This window comes from Dendrobates tinctorius, unplaced genomic scaffold (genome assembly GCF_039654945.1).
Source record: "Dendrobates tinctorius isolate UK_male_01 unplaced genomic scaffold, ASM3965494v1 ptg000033l, whole genome shotgun sequence".
Lineage (NCBI taxonomy): Eukaryota > Metazoa > Chordata > Amphibia > Anura > Dendrobatidae > Dendrobates > Dendrobates tinctorius.
Window position 1 is genome coordinate 8958340 of NW_027361701.1, and position 20369 is coordinate 8978708.

General features: G+C 41.3%; 1 protein-coding gene across 6 annotated transcripts in view; it reads right to left on the reverse strand.

Moving 5' to 3' along the window:
- Positions 1-5183: 5183 nt before the first annotated feature.
- Positions 5184-20369, reverse strand: part of UBN2 (ubinuclein 2) — a 236664-nt gene continuing 221478 nt past the window's right edge. For all 6 annotated transcript variants that reach the window (XM_073572986.1, XM_073572985.1, XM_073572984.1 and 3 more), the window contains 2 exons: positions 16284-16373; positions 5184-6264 (listed from right to left, as the gene is read on the reverse strand). In XM_073572986.1, coding sequence (XP_073429087.1) covers positions 6215-6264; positions 16284-16373 — 140 coding nt within the window. In that variant the 3' untranslated portion in view covers positions 5184-6214. The remainder of the gene's footprint in view (positions 6265-16283; positions 16374-20369) is intronic.

Sequence of the window (20369 nt, forward strand, 5' to 3'; positions counted from 1 at the left end):
TCAAAAATTTCAATCCTGCACGAATCTACCACGAAATGTGAGTGTTCATTCAAACCGTTGGTTTTTGCTGTTTTGGGCCCTAATGAATGTTTTGAATTTTCTCCAAAAGTAAAGTAGTTGCAAACTCATCCTTTTAGAAACTTGTTTGGGCTGTTCAGAGGAGTAAAAAAAACTGAAAAATTTCAATCCTGAAAGATTCTACCAAGAAATGTGAGTGATCATTCAAACAGCTGTTTTTTGCTATTGGGCCCTATTGAATAATGAATGTTTTGAATTTTCTGCAAAAGTAAAGTAGTTGCAAACTCATCCTTTTAGAAACTTGTTTGGGCTGTTCAGAGGAGTAAAAAAAATGAAAAATTTCAATCCTGCATGATTCTACCGAGAAATGTGAGTGTTCATTCAAACCGCTGGTTTTTGCTATTTTGGGCCCTATTGAATAATGAATGGTTTGAATTTTCTCCAAAAGTAAAGTAGTTGCAAACTCATCCTTTTAGAAACTTGTTCGGGCTTTTGAGAGTAGAAAAACATCAAAAATTTCTCAACTGTACGATTATACCAAGAAATGTGAGTGTTCATTCATACCGCTGGTTTTTGCTATTTTGGGCTCTATTGAATAATGAATGTTTTGCATTTTCTCCAAAAGTAAAGTAGTTGCAAACTAATCCTTTTAGAAACTTGTTTGGGCTGTTCAGAGGAGTAAAAACAATGAAAAATTTCAATCCTGCATGATTCTACCAAGAAATGTGATTGTTCATTCAAAACGCTGCTTTTTGCTATTTTGGGCCCTATTGAATAATGAATGTTTTGAATTTTCTCCAAAAGTAAAGTAGGAGTAGAAAAACATCAAAAATTTCTCAACTGTACGATTCTACCAAGAAATGTCAGTGTTCATTCAAACCGCTGCTTTTTGCTATTGATCCCTATTGAATAATGAATGTTTTGAATTTTCTCCAAAAGTAAAGTAGTTGCAAACTCATCCTTTTAGAAACTTGTTTGGGCTGTTGAGAGTAGAAAAACATCAAAAATTTCAATCCTGCACGATTCTACCAAGAAATGTGAGTGTTCATTCAATCCGCTGGTTTTTGCTATTTTGGGCCCTATTGAATAATGTTTTGAATTTTCTCCAAAAGTACAGTAGTTGCAAACTCATCCTTTTAGAAACTTGTTTGGGCTGTTGAAAGGAGTAAAAACACCTATTTCAGACATTGGCTTTATTTTATTTTTTACTCCGTTCCTCGTATGGTATAAGTGATTAGGTGATTTTATTCTTCGGGCCCATGAGATTACAGCGATACTAGATTTATATAGTGAAGCTGGGATGCCATTACAAACTACAAGACCCTATTTTGCAAAATTAAGTTTTTACATCACATTTTGACAGCTAGAATTTTTCCATATTTCAGCTGACAGTCACACGAGGACTGTTTTTGCAGGATGAGTTGACGTTTTTATTGGTACTATTTTGGGGCACATTTTTTGATCATTCTAATCTGATTTTTTTATGCCGTGCACCATGTGGTATAAGATAAAACCGCTTTTTTCTACGATTACAGCGATACCACATTGATATCATTTTTTTATGTTTTGCAGCTTTTATTCAATAATTTTTTTTATAGAAAAAAAAAAATTGATTTTGCATTGCTATATCCTGAGAGCTCTAACTTTAATTTCTCTGCTGACGGAGCTGTCTGGCAGCTTGTTTTTTGTGAGACAAGAAGACGTTTTCAGCTATACCATTTTATTTACATTTGACTTTTTGATCACATTGTATTCTACTTTTTTTGGCGGCGTGATGAAAAAGCATAGTTTTTTTGCCACATTTTTTACTAATCATTATATGGAGTTCACTGAAGGTGGTCATTCTGGAAGCGACAAAACCAAACATTTTTTAAACATACAAATATATTATTTTATTTTTGTTTATTTTAGAATTTTTTTTTCCCAACATTTTTACATTTTTTTTTACTCAGTCCTTCTATGGGACTAACTTTTATTAGTCTAATTGCTAGTATAATGTATTGCAATGCTCCAGCATGCATTATTCCTGTCCACGCTGTACTGACAGAAGCCTCTTAGACCATGCTGAGCATTCCTGTCCACGCTGTACTGACAGAAGCCTCTTAGACCATGCTCTGAGCATGGCATAACAGGCTTGTCGCAGCAGGGTTTCCCAGAAGTCATGACGACCAAGTTGCCAAGGCAACAATTGGGAAGACAGATAGAACCCTCCTCCCTCTCCTTGCCTTACAAATGCGATGATTGCTGTCAATCACAGCATTTAGGGAGTTAAATGGCCCGGGCCCATGCGGGCAACTGTCCGGACAGGGTCAGGCTTGGTTTTAACTTAAAGGGGTACACGAATCTGCAAGATCCTATTCCAATATGTAGTAGGTGTAATAATACAGTGGGGCAAAAAAGTATTTAGTCAGTCAGCAATAGTGCAAGTTCCACCACTTAAAAAGATGAGAGGCGTCTGTAATTTACATCATAGGTAGACCTCAACTATGGGAGACAAACTGAGAAAAAAAAATCCAGAAAATCACATTGTTTTTTTTTCCTTTTATTGGCATATTATGGTGGAAAATAAGTATTTGGTCAGAAACAAGCAATCAAGATTTCTGGCTCTCACAGACCTGTAACTTCTTCTTTAAGAGTCTCCTCTTTCCTCCACTCATTACCTGTAGTAATGGCACCTGTTTAAACTTGTTATCAGTATAAAAAGACACCTGTGCACACCCTCAAATAGTCTGACTCCAAACTCCACTATGGTGAAGACCAAAGAGCTGTCAAAGGACACCAGAAACAAAATTGTAGCCCTGCACCAGGCTGGGAAGACTGAATCTGCAATAGCCAACTAGCTTGGAGTGAAGAAATCAACTGTGGGAGCAATAATTAGAAAATGGAAGACATACAAGACCACTGATAATCTCCCTCGATCTGGTGCTCCACGCAAAATCCCACCCCGTGGGGTCAGAATGATCACAAGAACGGTGAGCAAAAATCCCAGAACCACGCGGGGGGACCTAGTGAATGAACTGCAGAGAGCTGGGACCAATGTAACAAGGCCTACCATAAGTAACACACTACGCCACCATGGACTCAGATCCTGCAGTGCCAGACGTGTCCCACTGCTTAAGCCTGTACATGTCCGGGCCCGTCTGAAGTTTGCTAGAGCATTTGGATGATCCAGAGGAGTTTTGGGAGAATGTCCTATGGTCTGATGAAACCAAACTGGAACTGTTTGGTAGAAACACAACTTGTCGTGTTTGGAGGAAAAAGAATACTGAGTTGCATCCATCAAACACCATACCTACATAAAGCATGGTGGTGGAAACATCATGCTTTGGGGCTGTTTCTCTGCAAAGGGGCCAGGACGACTGATCCGGGTACATGAAAGAATGAATGGGGCCATGTATCGTGAGATTTTGAGTGCAAACCTCCTTCCATCAGCAAGGGCATTGAAGATGAAACGTGGCTGGGTCTTTCAACATGACAATGATCCAAAGCACACCGCCAGGGCAACGAAGGAGTGGCTTCGTAAGAAGCATTTTAAGGTCCTGGAGTGGCCTAGCCAGTCTCCAGATCTCAACCCTATAGAAAACCTTTGGAGGGAGTTGAAAGTCCGTGTTGCCAAGCGAAAAGCCAAAAACATCACTGCTCTAGCGGAGATCTGCATGGAGGAATGGGCCAACATACCAACAACAGTGTGTGGCAACCTTGTGAAGACTTACAGAAAACGTTTGACCTCTGTCATTGCCAACAAAGGATATATCACAAAGTATTGAGATTAAATTTTGTTTCTGACAAAATACTTATTTTCCACCATAATATGCAAATAAAATGAAAAAAAAACAGACAATGTGATTTTCTGGATTTTTTTTTCTCAGTTTGTCTCCCATAGTTGAGGTCTACCTATGATGTAAATTACAGACACCTCATCTTTTTAAGTGGTGGAACTTGCACTATTGCTGACTAAATACTTTTTTGCCCCACTGTATATTAGCCAATACCTCCAATTAGAAATGTAGTATAGTTTTTTTTTTTTTAATCGCCATGTCTCTTTTGTCATGTGCAGGCATTGCAGGACCTTAGGTATCCATGGATAAGGTCCTGCAATGCTTGCACATGAGGAAAGAGACATAGTGACTAAAAAGAATAAAAACTACTATATTTCTAATTGGAGGTATTTGCTAATATTTTATTACACCTACTACATATTGGAGGATAGGATCATGGAGATGGGAATACCCCTTTAAGCAGAATTCCCAGCGGCGATCGTGCGGGCACAGCTCCAATTCCCACATGATCGCCATGGTGTATATTTACACCATTTTGCGGGAACCACTTCCCGACCATGACACAAATTTATGTCAAATGCTGTGAAGGGGTTAAATCATCTTAATCCTCTTATTAATAACTTATCTTATGTTGCATTGCGAATCATAACAGTTCACATGTTCTGTTGGCTGAAGGAGGCACAGGTGTTGCAGCCCACGGTCACATTATAAAGACCATATTATGTTCCCAACATCCAGCCGTTGTACAGCATGAAATTTGTGTCGTGGCCAATCTTTATTGGACAAAACTTGGGTCAGTTAAACCACTAGTGTTTTGGGTGTTGTAGCTTTAATACAGACTCCTTAAAATCCTGCCATATTTTGTCTTTATTTTCAGTACAGTCAGCCTATTCTCAGGTAAATCAATATTAGATCAGTGGCACCCCACCTATTAGCTGTGTAAAGGGTATTGCAGCATAAACTGGTCTAAACTGCCAACTCATACATTTAGTTTGGGCTTTTCTTGGTTGTAGCTTTGTGCCATTAATTTGACGCGTGCAGTACAAACCAGTGGACAAGTTGGACCACCACTGACATAATATTGATAGCCAACGCTAATCTGAATGAAGAGGACAGTAATGCGGCTAGTTACAGCCAGCCGCATATTCAGTAGTAAAAAATAGGATCACAATTTAGTAGGGAGAAACCTTTATCATACAAAAGCAGTGTCCGTATAAGACATTCCATTCTTGGCACTAAATATTTGGATTTAATGGAGACCCATACCGGAGCCATGCAAGTCCAGTCTTAATGATAAATTACTTCCCATGTTCAAAAAAAATGCTCACTCAGTTTAGAACATATAGAGAAAACAAAACAATATACAATAAAAATATAAATACTTGGTTAGGCTTTAACAGATTTTAATTCAATAGACGTAACAGATCGTTTCTTTAACCAAATTTTCAACCAAATTGGTATAAATATTCAGACCAACAAAATGGGAAAAATGTTCAAGTTTTAAATGCTGGTGGAAACCATATATTTTAATGATTTTTTTTTCACTTAATACTTAATTGTGAAATGCTTGCAAACAGCATTACCGTGCCACGTGCACCACCTTGTAAATGATTTTACTACTTAACACTTCTTGTTTAAAGCATTATAAATTACTAGAATATCCATAGCAAATTTTACTATTGGCCTCATTTCCATTAAATCTTCAATTCCCCCAGCTTTGTTATCTACTGTATAAAAAGAAAAAAAAAATTTCTACTTTCCACGACAATATAATTTTGAAATCTTTGTGCGATAAATTTAAAAAAGCTTTAATCCTACACGATTTTTAAAAGTTTTAACTGTTAAATAAAAAATAAGGCAATTATGCTTATAGAACATTTGGAGAATAAGTCCCATTTGAATTAAATAACGATCTGTCAAATTCCAAAAATGCAAGTTTCTTGACAATGGGCAAAAAGTGATATTTTGCATTTTATTTGTATCTACGTTTCTCGCCAGCAAACACCTTCTGCAATTCTCAGGAATATAGAATGGAATGCAAACATATCCACTTCATGTGGTTTATGGTCTAGGATACCTGCAACAAAAATAAATATAAAACAATCATTTAGCCCAGTGATTATTTAATGTTACGGAGGGAAATCTCTTCCCCATCTATCTATCCATCGCCCTAGAAGAAATCCTTTGTGGCGTGTTAGCACCAACTTATAAGCCAGCCATGCTCATGAACATTCTTCTGCCGCCTTCCTTCGCTTGCTTTCATCAAGTATTCTTTCAGCTCTCCACAGTGCTTGGGATTAATGTAAACATAGAAAGCACACGGCAGCTTTTTCTGATGACAAAGCACTTCCGGATAGGACAGTCCAAGCCAACCAGAAGAATATATTTTAAATCAACTTAGTTCCATTGATCAGCCGTCATGGGTTTTTACGTTGCAATTTAGAGTCTCCTTTACTTTGAGCTGCATCTGGGAAAAAAAAAAAAAAAAAAAATCATTAGTCAACAAGAACGCAAAACAGGTTTTCCAGATGCCAATGCTAGAACTGTCAAAAAAAAGTGTTACTACTGATGATGGTGACTTAAAATATAAAATTGTGAATGTGGAAATATATGTATTAGGCCGGGGTCACACTGGCGAGGAATACGGCCGAGTGAGAGGCGCTAAAAGCACGCATTAGACACGGGCCAATGATTCTCTATGGGGTACCTCGCACCAGCCGTATATTTCTCGTCCATATTCTACGGTTCGCATGCTGCGATTGTCAGCGTACAACGGCCGTAGTACGCCAATGCAAGTCTATGGGTGCGCTAAAAATACGGATTACACACGGAACACACGTGTGACTTGCGAGAAATACGCACCAGGTGTCTTTTAGCAAAGCCGGCAATTCAGTGCGCGATACAGTAAAATCACACTGACAGGTTTAATAAAGGAAAGAATAGATATAGACACATAGAATACACACATACATATATATACATATATCTATTCTTTCATTTCTTTATTAAAACTGTCATAGGGCTCCATTATATGTCCATTTTGCAAGGTGACGAGAAAATCTCGCCATACGGATTACATACGGATGCTGACATGCGCAAAATACGCGATCACACCTTGATTACGGATGACATACGGAGCACTGTTTAGGGGCCATTCATCCGTATTACGCATGTAAAATACTGACCGTATTTTGCTTTGGTTAGTGTGACCCCGGCCTTAGAAAGAAAATTGGCACTACGCCCATAAACAGGATAAACACATTAGGCAGTATTCACACTTGTGGTGCACACTTTGAAAGTTCAAATGTAACATATCAAAAAGTTGAATGGCACAAGAGGTATACAGAAAGGATAATATATTGCTATATATATTCAGTCAGTAGCCTACAGCCGATCACGTAAGGTACATCACGTCAGTAGCCTACAGTCGATCACGTACGGTACAGCACGTCAGTAGCTTACAACCGATCACATACAGTACAGCATGTCAGTAGCCTACAGCCGATCTGGTACGGTACAGCACGTCAGTAGCCTACAGCCGATCACGTATGGTACAGCACGTCAGTAGCCTACAGCCGATCACGTATGGTACAGCACGTCAGTAGGCTACAGCCGATCACATACGCTACAGCACGTCAGTAGCTTACAACCAATCACATACAGTATAGCAAGTCAGTAGCCTACAGCCGATCACGTACGGTACAGCACGTCAGCCTACAACCGATCATGTATGGTACAGCACGTCAGTAGCCTACAGCCCAGGGTGGATAAAAATCTTGATTTTTTAAAAAAAAATCAAAAAAATCAGATTTTTTTGATTTAAATCAGATTTTTTTGATTTAAATCAGATTTTTAAATCAAGTTGTACACAAGCAAAACTTTGTCTTTTTGCAAATCTAATTGTTTTACACAAATAAAAATATTAAAACAGTTGATTATGAAACCTAATAATTTTTATTTGCACTATTAAACACTCAGAATTGAACTACAGAGAGTAAGTACTTTTTAACAATAGCCTATCTCTAACGTTTGAAGTAAGCAAACATCTTCAGTGAATACATCAGTCCTTTAAGCCTACTGTTTATTTAGGACTTTTAATAGGAAAACCAGTTGTCCTGCTTTAGCAGTTCCTAAGCGGTTTCGGACTGTTGTGTGCACAAAACCAAATGAAGAAAACAATCTCTCTACTCCTGCGGATGAAGCCGATGCAGTCAGTAGCTGAGTAGCTAGATTTATTATCTTTGCTGGAAGAACAAGTGATTGCGACTTCCACCAGTCCAGTGGTTTTAGTTCATTAACGACGTTATCTGCAAACATGTATTTTTGAAATGGTGCAGATTCACACTTCAATTTCAGCACAGTTGCCACAATGTCATGGTTCGTATTGGCGAGCCACTCCATTGCAGAGTTGATTTCCGCCTCAGATAATTTTTTCCCTCTGTAGATGGGATGCAAGATATTGGCTAAATAGTGTTCTTCTTTTAATGCTTGGTCCTTGCGGTGCTGTATTGCAACCTTTACATTGTTTGAGAGGTTCAAGAGATCTAGAGAACCTTCTAAATCTTTCCAAACTTCTGTGGCATCAGCTATGGTTGCAGTATCTTTCTGCATTTTATCCAACGCAATCGATATTGGCTTTAACCTTTCCATAAGGTCCTCGGCATTTCTCTTCACACCAAGATTTAATACTTTGCTTCGTATATTAGCATCAATTTTATCCCGATGTGTTTCGCAAATGGACAGTAATTTTGACCAGTTGTTAATAAACAGTTCCAAGCAGTCAGCCAAGGTATTCCATCTAACATCTTGTGGTAGAACCAACTTCAGTCCTCCCATTTCCTTGTAGGTTGCATGTGCAAAATGATTATTGCGGAAATATTTAACAATTTCTACAACATGTTCCTTGACACCCAAAATATGCAGGTCTTTTGCCAAAAGATGCAACAAATGGGCAGAACAACCGTATGTAATGACATTTGTGTCATCCTGTGCCAGTTCCGCTCGCATTTTTGCCACATTGCTTGCGTTATCAGTAACTAAGCTCCTTACTTTACATCCAAACTGTTCTTGGCATTGGTGAATTGAGTTCTTAGCAATTTCAAGTAAATATTCAGCAGTATGTGAATTTCCAGATGTGTCGATTGTGTCTGTAAGGTAAGTTTCACCATCTTCTGTTGTGACACAAGTGCAAATTATGGGGTCGTTGTGGATGTTGCTCCAACCATCCAAGCTCATGTTAACAACCTTGTCTTTCAAATATTTTGTACAAGCCGCTCTTTCTATGTCGTATACAGCCTGAAGATGTTTTCCTGAGATATCAAATCTACTTGGTGGTTTGTAGCCTGGTCTAATTCCTTCGATCATTTGTACAAACAATGGGTGCTCAACTAGTCGGAAAGAAGAATTGGTTGCAAATATGAATTTAGCAATTAATTCATCAAAATATTCTTTCTGGCTCGTCGTAGTCTTTAAGATGAATTTTTCTACACTTTGCACGCAAAGTTTTTTTTTGGGCTGCTTTGTTGAAGTTGTACCCAGATATTGATTGTCAGTGTCACGTGCAGCACAAGCCATATTTGACCCTGAAAGCACAGAAATTAAAAATATAAATCGACTGCGTATTTGAAGAAATATAACGAAAATATTGAAACAAACTTTTTGAACAATGTAATGGTCCTCGTCCTATAAGGGCTGTCTCAAAAGTTATGCTACTCAAGTTTTCCGGTGAGGTTGCTGTAATACTGGTAACTAATATCAGAGCCTCAGCAACTGAAAAAAATTATGTCACAAAAGTTTTAAAAATGTTTTTTTTTTAAAATGGTCAATTTGGCAGACTTCAAAAGTGAATTGCAGCCTACAATAAAAAAAAAATAAGCGTATACACACTTTATTTTTACTTAAAGGACATGTGCACCTTTATTTTTTAAGGTGCAGCCAGTCACAGTGTGCATATGTCCTCCCCCCGCAGCTCTCTTACCTCCGATGTCAGCGCTGCGGGGATCCGCGGCTTCGTTCTGCCCGTCCGCGAGCGCGCCTCCATTCATTTCAATGGAGCGTGCGGCCCGCTGACTTCACGCCGCTGGATCACTGCGAGTAGGCCGCAACCGGAGGACGGGAGGCGGACGGTCAAAACGAAGCCACGGATCTCAGCGCTGCGGGGATCGGAGGTAAGAGCGCTGCGGGGGGAGGACATGTGCACCTTAAAAAAAATAAAGGTGCACATGTCCTTTAGCGTTAATTTTCTGTGAAATATTGCCTTAACATAAATTTAAATTCTATACTCCAGAACTACCAGTGCTAGAAATTTTTCTTTTCATAGACTTTAACCATCCCAGTAAAATGTCTGTTAAAAAAATAGGTTGTAAATTAATTGCCAGACTTACCACTAGTACTAGGCTCCTGGTGCATAAGAAGCTGTGGGGGTTCATTGACATTAGTTGTATCACTATCAACATCTTCATTTCCCTTCTGGTTGCAGTTTTCATAATGTGATTTCAAACGGCAAACAAGTCCTTGGATATCCTTTTGACAGTATTTGCACTTTGCTCTTGCACCTTTCTTTCCAAGATCTGCTGCTGGCATCTCAACAAAATGAACCCAAATAGGGTCTCTCTTACGACCTGCTGCCATGGCTCACACAGATCACTTATGAAGTTTGATTGTTACTACAGCCTGAGCCAAGCACTGCTGATGTTACTACAGCCTGAGCCAAGTACTGCTGACTATCCAACAAGTTTGGGCATGTCAACTGAATGCAGGGAAAAAGAAACTAAACCAAAACTGAAACCAAGCTAGAAGTGTGGAATTAAAGGGGCAGTATGAACAAAATGTGGAGGCTATTAATAGTTTATACAATTAAGACATGCTGCTTTTAAACACCTACCTATTGCCATATAGTAAAACAAAAAAGATTTTTACTTACTTTGGGGTCCCCCCCTCACCCTGGCGTTAGATCGTTGCCCCTAGTTTCGTCCGTGTAACTATGGGCGCACATGCACACTGCTCTCACTTCTCATTTTAATCGTGATTTATATTAAAAAAAAACCTTTTGATTTAAATCAGTGATTTAAATCATGATTAAAATCATGATTTAAATCGATCCGATTTAAATAGAAAAAAATCTTTTGATTTAAATCGTGATTTAAATCATGATTTAAATCGGCGTGATTTAAATCAATCCACCCTGCTACAGCCGATCACGTATGGTACAGCACGTCAGTAGCCTACAGCCGATCACATACAGTACAGCATGTTAGTCGCCTACAGCCGATCACATACAGTACAGCAAGTCAGCAGCCTACAGCCGATCACATACGGTACAGCACGTCAGTAGCTTACAACCGATCACATACAGTACAGCACGTCAGTAGCCTACAGCTGATCGCGTACAATACAGAATATCTGTAGCCTACAGGGGGTGTTTGAGGTACCAAGGTAGAGGTAGCACCTCTGGTGGAGAGCTTGACATGTCCATTCTGGACAGTCTTCCATCTTTGGTCCTCATCTGATTCTTAAAGGGGTTGTCCGGGCTTTTCACAATCTCAGTGCATATCTGGGCTGCAAGTAATTTACTTTGTGTTACCAGTTTGCACGGTTTTCTAGATATTCTGAACAGAACGTCCAAGGGGGTGTGTGTTATGGCATTGAAATGAGAACTGGTCATTTCCTCCTACTCTACTAAAAACATGCCGTCTATAGCAACAACCCCACCCTCCATAGCTACAGGCCCTCCCCGCCCACATAAAGAAGCCCTCCTCACACAGAAACAAATCCTCCCCGCCGTGCCATTCCCCCCCCCCTTCCCCCTGGCGCTATTCCCCCCTTCCCTGCTGCTCCATTCCCCCCCACCACGCCGGTCAGTCTCACCCGGTCTTCACATTGCCGGTGAAAGCTGCAGCAGGGAAGGAGCGGGTCATGTGACAGGCTCTGTGCACGTCACTTCAGCCCGCCTGTCACATGACCCGATCATTCCCGGCTGCAGCTTTCACCGGCAATGTGAAGACCGGGTGAGGCCGGACCGGCGTGGAGGGGGGGGGGGATTTGTTACTGTGTGAGGAGGGCTAGGCTTCTTCATGTGGACGGGGAGGGCCTATTGCTATGGAGGGTGGGGTTGTTGCTATAGAGGGCATGTTTTTAGTAGAGTAGGAGGAAACGACCAGTTCTTATTTCAATGCCATAACACACCCCCCCTTCGACGTTCTGTTCAGAATATCTATAAAACTGTGCAAACTGGTGACAAAGTAAATTACTTATTGTCACAATTCTGCAGCCCAGATATGCACTGAGATTATGTGAAAAGCCCGGACAACCCCTTTAACTCTCACCTGTACCTCCAAGTAGCTGCTAGCATGCGTCAGTGGGTACACCCCGGAACACCACCTCGGCAGGCGGGCCAAACCAGGTGAGGGTAGCTGTTGGGCTTCTTTGTGATTTTCAAGGGTTTGCCTACCCATGCATTCGAAGACTGGATATGGCAGACTGTACAGAAGAAACCATTCAAGATTCAACAGACAAGCGATTCCCAGCACAGCATTGAGGAGCGCTGAGTGGGCGCAGAGAGGCACATATAGGATACTGCTGGCCATCCACTGCACCCTGACCTATCTCCAGTTGTCTAGTCTAGTTCTTGCCACTGGGGTTCAAAAGGTACGGGCGAGTGAGGTTGACGACTTGCACAACTTTTCCTCACTTTAATCCAAGTCATGCGCAAGTCATTACTAAAACCACTGCGTGGCGATGGAAGAGTGGCAAAGCAGCAGGTGGGGAATCACTGGAAGCTGTAGTCCCGAACCTGCACGCAGGCGGCTCAGGTCATATGGTCGCTCCCCACTGGACAGAAGCAGCAGTGGAGTTCAGCAGTCCTGTTTAGGATCACTCTGCTCACCTCAATCGAGGACAGGGCTAGAAAAGGTGCCTCTAACATTGCCTGCTTCATTTCACCTGATCAGCCTACCGCAGCTGGCGGGTTTCCCATACAGTGGCTGACGCGCAATAAAGAAAAAAGAAAATAATGGTACTCAACCTTGGCACATGCAATGTGAGAACTCTGCTGGATAATTTTAAGGCAGACAGACCAGAGAGAAGAACTGCATTGGTTACTAGTGAGCTCGTTACAACGTTGATATAGCAGCTCTCAGCGAAACAAGCCTGGCAGACAAGGGTCAATTGACAGCATAGTGGTGGATATACGCTTTTCTGGAGTGGTCGAGGCAGCACTGATAAACGAGAAGCAGGCGTGGGATTTGCTATCAAAACTCATCTTGTTCGTAAACTTACCAGGCTTCCGGAGGGCAAGACATTTCAGCTCCCACTTACAAACATGCAACTCTGATCAGTGCCTATGCTCCCAATATGACTAACCCGGATGATATTAACGATAAGTTCTATGATGAACTTAACACTTATTTCAACAATCCCACAGACTGACAAGCTCATTATACTTGGAGACTTTAAAGCCAGATTGGGAACAGACCATCAAAACTGGGAAGGGGTAATTGGGAGACACGGTACTGGCAAGTGTAACAGTAATGGCTTGCTGCTCCTCAAGATGTGTGCCACAAATGACCTTGTCATCACCAACACCCTATTCCGTTTACCCACACGCAAGACGACATCATGGATGCACCCACGCTCGAGGCACTGGCATCTCCGATTAAATCATTGCCAGGAAAAGGGATGGGATGGACTTTAGAGTGACGAAGGACATGTGTGGTGCAGACTGCTGGACTCGCCATCTCCTCATTGTGTCTAAGTGCAGGCTCCGCATCCTGCCAGCAAGGTGACCCCAAGGGCAGAAAACTACAAAGAAGCTGGATGTCTACAAGCTGCAAAATAAAATAAGTGCAGGGTAATTTGCCAATGACCTTGATGGCAGACTGCAGAGGAGACCGGCGTTGAGGAAAGGTGGATGATTCTGAGAGATGACGTTTACAATACTGCCCTGGAGCATCTTGGATCAGTAGCCAGAAATAATCAAGATTGGTTAGATGAAAATGTTGAAGAAATAGACACTCCTAGAAGAAAAGTACAAATCAAGCTACGCAAAGTGCAGGATAACTGGTTTAACAAGAAGGCTGATGAAATCCAGGGTTATGCACTTACCCATGCCCAGAAATGCTTCTACGATGCTCTCAAAGCTGTTTATGGACCCCTATTATCAAGCTCTTCATCTCTGCTTAACGCAGCTGGAACTAAGCTGCTGACCGAAAAGAAAAATTCTGGAACGGTGGGTTGAGCACTTTAATAATATTCTCAATCGCCCTGCCAATATCACTGACAAGACTATTGCTCGCCTACCCCAGTAGAAATCAACAAGGACCTTGATGTTCTTCCAAGTGGAGATGATGTCAGGAAAGCAGCAAAACAACTTTCTTGTGGAAAGGCACCCGGAAATTATGCTGAGGTATATAAAAGCTGGCGGCCCTGCTCTGATGCAAACGGTGACCAAACTAATCCAGTATATGTGGAAAAAGGGACAGGTTCCGCAACAGCTGAAAGATGCCAGCATAATTCACATATACAAGAGGAAAGGTAATCGACAATCTTGTGACAAGCATCGAAGCATCTCCCTTCTGTCCACGGCAAGAAAGATATTGGCTCGTCTCTTGCTCAACTGCCTTCTACATCACCTTGAGCAAGGCCTATTACCCGAAAGCCAGTGTGGTTTCCGTGCTAAACGTGGAACAGTAGATATGGTCTTTGCAGCATGTCAACTTCAGGAAAAGTGCCAGGAGCAATAAAGTGACCTTTATGTTGATTTGACCAAGGCTTTCGACACAGTCAGTAGAGACTGCCTGTGGAAGATCAAAGCAAAATTCGGCTGCCCGAGCAAGTTCATCTCAATCGTCCGGCAGTTCCATGATGGCATGATGGTGAAGGTTCTGAACGATGGAGACGAATCTGAGGCTTTCCCAGTAACAAACGGCGTAAAACAAGGCTGTGTGCTTGCTCCAACCCTGTTCAGTATGCTATTTTCTGCAATGTTAAGTGATGCCTTTAACAACTGTGAAGGCACTGATGGCAAGCTAGTCAACCCAAAAAGCCTGAAGGCTGTTCCGAAGGAGAATTAGACTTATCTGTGAATTATTTGCTGATGACTGTGCACGCTAGCACGGAACAGCAGATGCAGCATGAAATGGACTGTTTATCTCAAGCTTGCGACAATTTTGGTCTCGAGATCAACACTAGAAAAACTGAAGTCACATATCAATCTGTTCCAGGGAAACTATACAAGGAGCCACGTATCACGGTGAAGGAGCAAAACCTCAAAGAAGTCGATAACTTCACCTAATTAGGCAGAACACTTTCCCATGAAGTAACCATAGACGCTGAGTTTAATAACAGAATTGCCAAAGCCAGTGCTGCCTTCGGGAGACTGCGTTAGAATGCCTGGGAACGAAGGGGACTCAGCCTTAGCACCAAGCTGAAGGTCTATTGCGCGGTGGTCCTCACCATACTTCTCTATGCTAGCGAGACCTGGACAGCCTACAGCCGGCACGCTAAACAGCTTAATCATTTTCACATGAGTTGCCTCCGCAGACTCCTCCACATCAGGTGGCAAGACAATGTCCCGGACACAGCAATTCTGGAACAAACTGGGCTCTGCAGCGTTTAGACTCTCCTGCTGAAAGTCCAAGCCAGGTGGGCTGGACATGTGGTCAGAATGCCTGACAGCCGACTACCGAAGCAACTGCTGTACGGAGAACTGTGGCAAGGAAAGCGAGCAGTTGGGGGGCAGAAGAAGCGCTATAAAGACTGCCTTAAGGTGTCTCTCATAAACCTGGAAGTCAACATCAATGAATGGGAAGAGCTTGCCAGAATCGCCCAGGTTGGTGGGGCAGGATCACCTCATGTGTGAAGCTGAAGATAAGAAAATCTTGGACACAAAAAGAAAGCGTGCTGTCTGCAAGGCAACAGCAGAATCTGGTGTACTGACCACATCTGCTTCCTTATGTCAAGTACGTGTGCGAACCTTCAGGGCCCGGATTGGCCTCATCAGCCACCTCCGGACCCATAACTGTTAATTCTCTTCTAACCCTGAAGCCATGGTCATCTTCGACTACGAATGACGATCATCAGCCTACAGCAGATCGCGTACAGTGCAGCACGTCAATAACCTATAGCGATCACAAACAGTAACAGCATGTCAGTAGCCTATAGCAGATCGCGTACAGTACTTCAGTAGCCTACAGCCTATCACATACAGAGGTACCTATGCTCTGTGCATAGACTACTAACCTGCTATAAATTTGTACTTTCTGTATACCATATGACATGCAAAGAAAATAAACGTTTGTTTTATCATACCACGTGGTGAGTCCAAACCTACTTTTTGATATGAATGTGGAAATCTGCATACAGCTCTACTCAAAAGTGAGCCAGAACAGCTGGGGTATGCAAAGAGAATGGACTTACCAAGTCACTCTGCATAATTCAAATACAAACACTTCAGTGACGGAAAAGATCTCCCATAATAGTATCCCTTACCTGTGAACCCTTGTTGCAAGTGAGGAGGCAGAGGGGAGTGAGACATGTTAGGTGAGTGCGCAGAGGTTTTCTGAAGTCCTTTTATTAAATCTGAGAGAAAATAAAAGAAAACACATGCAGAAATGAGAATACAAATCTAATGTTTGCTTTATGACTTATGGAACCACATATTACAATAAAGTGTCAGCAGTGTTTAAATCATTTTTAAGAATATACATTGCCTTGCGAAAGTATTCGGCCCCCTGGAACTTTTCAACCTTTTCCCACATATCATGCTTCAAACATAAAGATACCAAATGTAAATTTTTGGTGAAGAATCCACAAGTGGAACAATTGTGAAGTTGAACAAAATTTACTGGTTAATTTTTGTGGAAATTCAAAAACTGAAAAGTGGGGCGTGCAATATTATTCGGCCCCTTTACTTTCAGTGCAGCAAACTCACTCCAGAAGTTCATTGTGGATCTCTGAATGATCCAATGTTGTCCTAAATGACTAATGATGATAAATATAATCCACCTGTGTGTAATCAAGTCTCCGTATAAATGCACCTGCTCTGTGATAGTCTCAGGCTGTGTGCCCACGTTGCGTTTTTGTAAGCGTTTCCGCCGGATCAGACGCTGCAGAAACTCTTAAAAGAAGATTCCCATTAAATTTAATGCATTTTTGGCTTTTTGTGTCAATGCATGCATTTTTAAACGCTCAGGAAACGCTTAGCGGCTAAAAACGCAGCATGCTCATTAATTTCCGCATTGCTCCGTGTTTTTAGCCATTTCCAATGTTCCCAGAAACCGCGCGGAAAAAAACGCATCAAAAACACGCGTTTTTTGTGCAAAAATCGCACAAAAAACGTGTGGAAATAAAACACGCGGTTTCTGGGAAGGAGTCCGGTTTTCTGAGTGTTTAAACACGCTAACGTGGGCACATAGCCTCAGGGTTCTGTTTGAAGCACAGAGCACATCATGAAGACCAAGGAACACAACAGGCAAGTCCGTGATACTGTTGTGGAGAAGTTTACAGCCAGATTTGGATACAAAATGATTTCCAAAACTTAAAAATCCCAAGGAGCACTGTGCAAGCGATCATATTGAAATGGAAGGAGTATCATACCACTGCAAATCTACCAAGACCCGGCCATCCCTCTAAACTTTCATCTCAAACAAGAAGACAGATCAGAGATGCAGCCAAGAGGCCCATGATCACTCTGGATGAACTGCAGAGATCTACAGCTGAGGTGGGACAGTCTGTCCATAGGACAACAATCAGTCATACACTGCACAAATCTAGCCTTTATGGAAGAGTGGCAAGAAGAAAGCCATTTCTCAAAGATATCCATAAAAAGTGTTGTTTAAAGTTTGCAACAAGCCACCTGGAAGACACACCAAACATATGGAAGAAGGTGCTCTGGTCAGATGAAACCAAAATCGAACTTTTTGGCAACAATGCCAAACAATATGTTTGGCGTAAAGTAATGCAACACAGATCATCACCCTGAACACACCATCCCCACTGTCAAACATGGTGGTGGCAGCATCATAGTATGGGCCTCCTTTACTTCAGCAGGGACAGGGAAGATGGTTAAAATTGATGGGAAGATGGATGGAGCCAAATACAGGACCATTCTTTAAGAAAACCTGTTGGAGTCTGCCAAAGACCTGAGACTGGGACGGAGATTTGTCTTCCAACAAGACAACGGATCCCAAACAAAGCAAAATCTACAATGGAATAGTTCACAAATAAACGTATCCAGGTGTTAGAATGGCCAAGTCAAAGTCCAGACCTGAATCCAATCGAGAATCTGTGGAAAGAGCTGAAAACTGCTGTTCACAAACGATCTCCAGCAAACCTCACTGAGCTCGAGCTGTTTGCCAAGGAAGAATGGGCAAGAATTTCAGTCTCTCAATGTACAAAACTGATAGAAACATACCCCAAGCGACTTGCAGCTGTAATCGCAGCAAAAGGTGGTGCAACAAAGTATTAAGGGGCTGAATAATATTGCACGCCCCACTTTTCAGTTTTTGAATTTCCACAAATATTCAAAATAACCAAAAAATTTCGTTCAACTTCACAATTGTGTCCCACTTGTTGTTGATTCTTCACCAAAAATTTACATTTGGGATCTTTATGTTTGAAGCGTAATATGTGGGAAAAGGTTGAAAAGTTCCAGGGGGCCAAATACTTTCGCAAGGCACTGTACTTAAAAAATATTTTCTAGGTCATATATATTAGAAAATAGATTTAAAAAAAAAAAATCAGATCTTTCAGCTGATGCTTCCAATTTTGTAGACCACTTCAATAGTTATCTCACTATCGTTACAGGCATGATCACAAAGACACGTATCAGCCCCTTATCGATAATACACAATGACACTATTTACAATGAGTGATGGTCACTGCTCACCTCCCCCTCCCTGTAGTGACCGCTCCGCAGCTTACAGAGCATCCAGGAGCCAAGTCAAAATGCCCAATACATCAAGACCGGCATTGTTCACACAAATCTTGAGGAGACTGAATGGAGTCAGCTCCTGATTCTTGAAGAAGCAGACCCCTTTTCATGAATCACGGCTGAGTGGCAAACAACTGTGTACACCTCGGCACAAGTCATACTCCAGTCCCTGCTAGAGTAAGATTTGTGGTGTAATGAGTGTTGCCGCGCCCTTGTACCTCCCAGCTCTACCCACTTTGTTGTAGCTAGACGTTAATTGCGCAATAACGCCAAAAGTCGCATTATCTTGGTGCAGCCACAGGTTGCACCAAAATTATGCGACTTTTCAAAGCTTTTTACACCAGAAAACTTGCATACAAACTTTGATTTTTATATTTTTGGGCCCAATGAGTTCTCTACAGGCTACTGATTCCTGTGGCCCATGTGGCAGCAGTACAGCAACGCTGTAAATTACTGTTAGTAGCCAAGGCAAGATGGCAGTCCCCATAATCATGAAATAGAAAGAACTCCACAATCCAAAATGTACAAACAAATTGGAAAAAAGGTTTTACTATCTGGTTCTAATCTGTAAAATTTCTAGGTGACAAATTCCTTCTAAAGTCAAGAGAATATTAAAAGTTCTCTCCACAGACCACTGGAAAATCCTGTTTCAGATACAACATATTGACCCCTATATGGCCATCGCATGCACTGTGCACCTCTAGCCCTGTTGCACATCAGTGGTATCAGTTCTTGCATGTGCAGTTGTGGAACAAGGCTACAGGTGGACAACGAATGGGGACAATACTAATACCGAATTATAGGGGTAGACCGGTCTAAGAAGGAAAGTCTGCAGTAGCTCCACGTGACTGCAGACTGCTGAATTGTTACAAATCCCCTGTATTCCATGTGCATTTGGCTGATCAAGCAACCGTGTGTATGCAATTTGCATACTGGTAGCCATATTCGGTCAGACTGCAAGTATGTAAATCGCATAAATGTTGTCACTTAACTGTTCATATGCACAGTGAGTACAAGAAAATTGTGACACACTGTCAGCACTCTGCAGTCAGTGACCACAGACAATGGACAACACCTTTAAAGCGAACATGCCAGATATGCATGCCATATAAGCGATCAGCCTGCACAAAATGAGTTTCCCATAGTGGGATACAGTGTAAAAGTAAGAATGAAAGAAAAAAAAAAAAGAAAAAAAAATTATTCAATATTTTATCATTAAATCAATATTTGAATAAAAAAATTAAAGAATATAAGTACACATATTTAGTACTGCCGCATCCGTAACGACCCGACCTATAAAACTGTCCCACTAGTTAACCCCTTTATTGAACACCATTATAAAAAAAAAAAAAAAACACAAGGCAAAAAACTGCTTTATCATCATACCGCCAAACAAAAAGTGAAATATGCGATCAAAAAGATAGATATAAACATGGTACCGCTGTAAACGTCTTGTCCCGCAAAAAAAAAAAGCCGCCATATAGCTCCATCACCAGAAAAATAAAAAAAAGTTATAGCTCTCAGAATAAAGCGATGCAAAAATTATTTTTTCTATAAAATAGTTTTTATTGTATAAAAGTACCAAAACACAAAAAAAATTATATGTGATATCGCTGTAATCGTACTGACCAGAAGAAAAAACT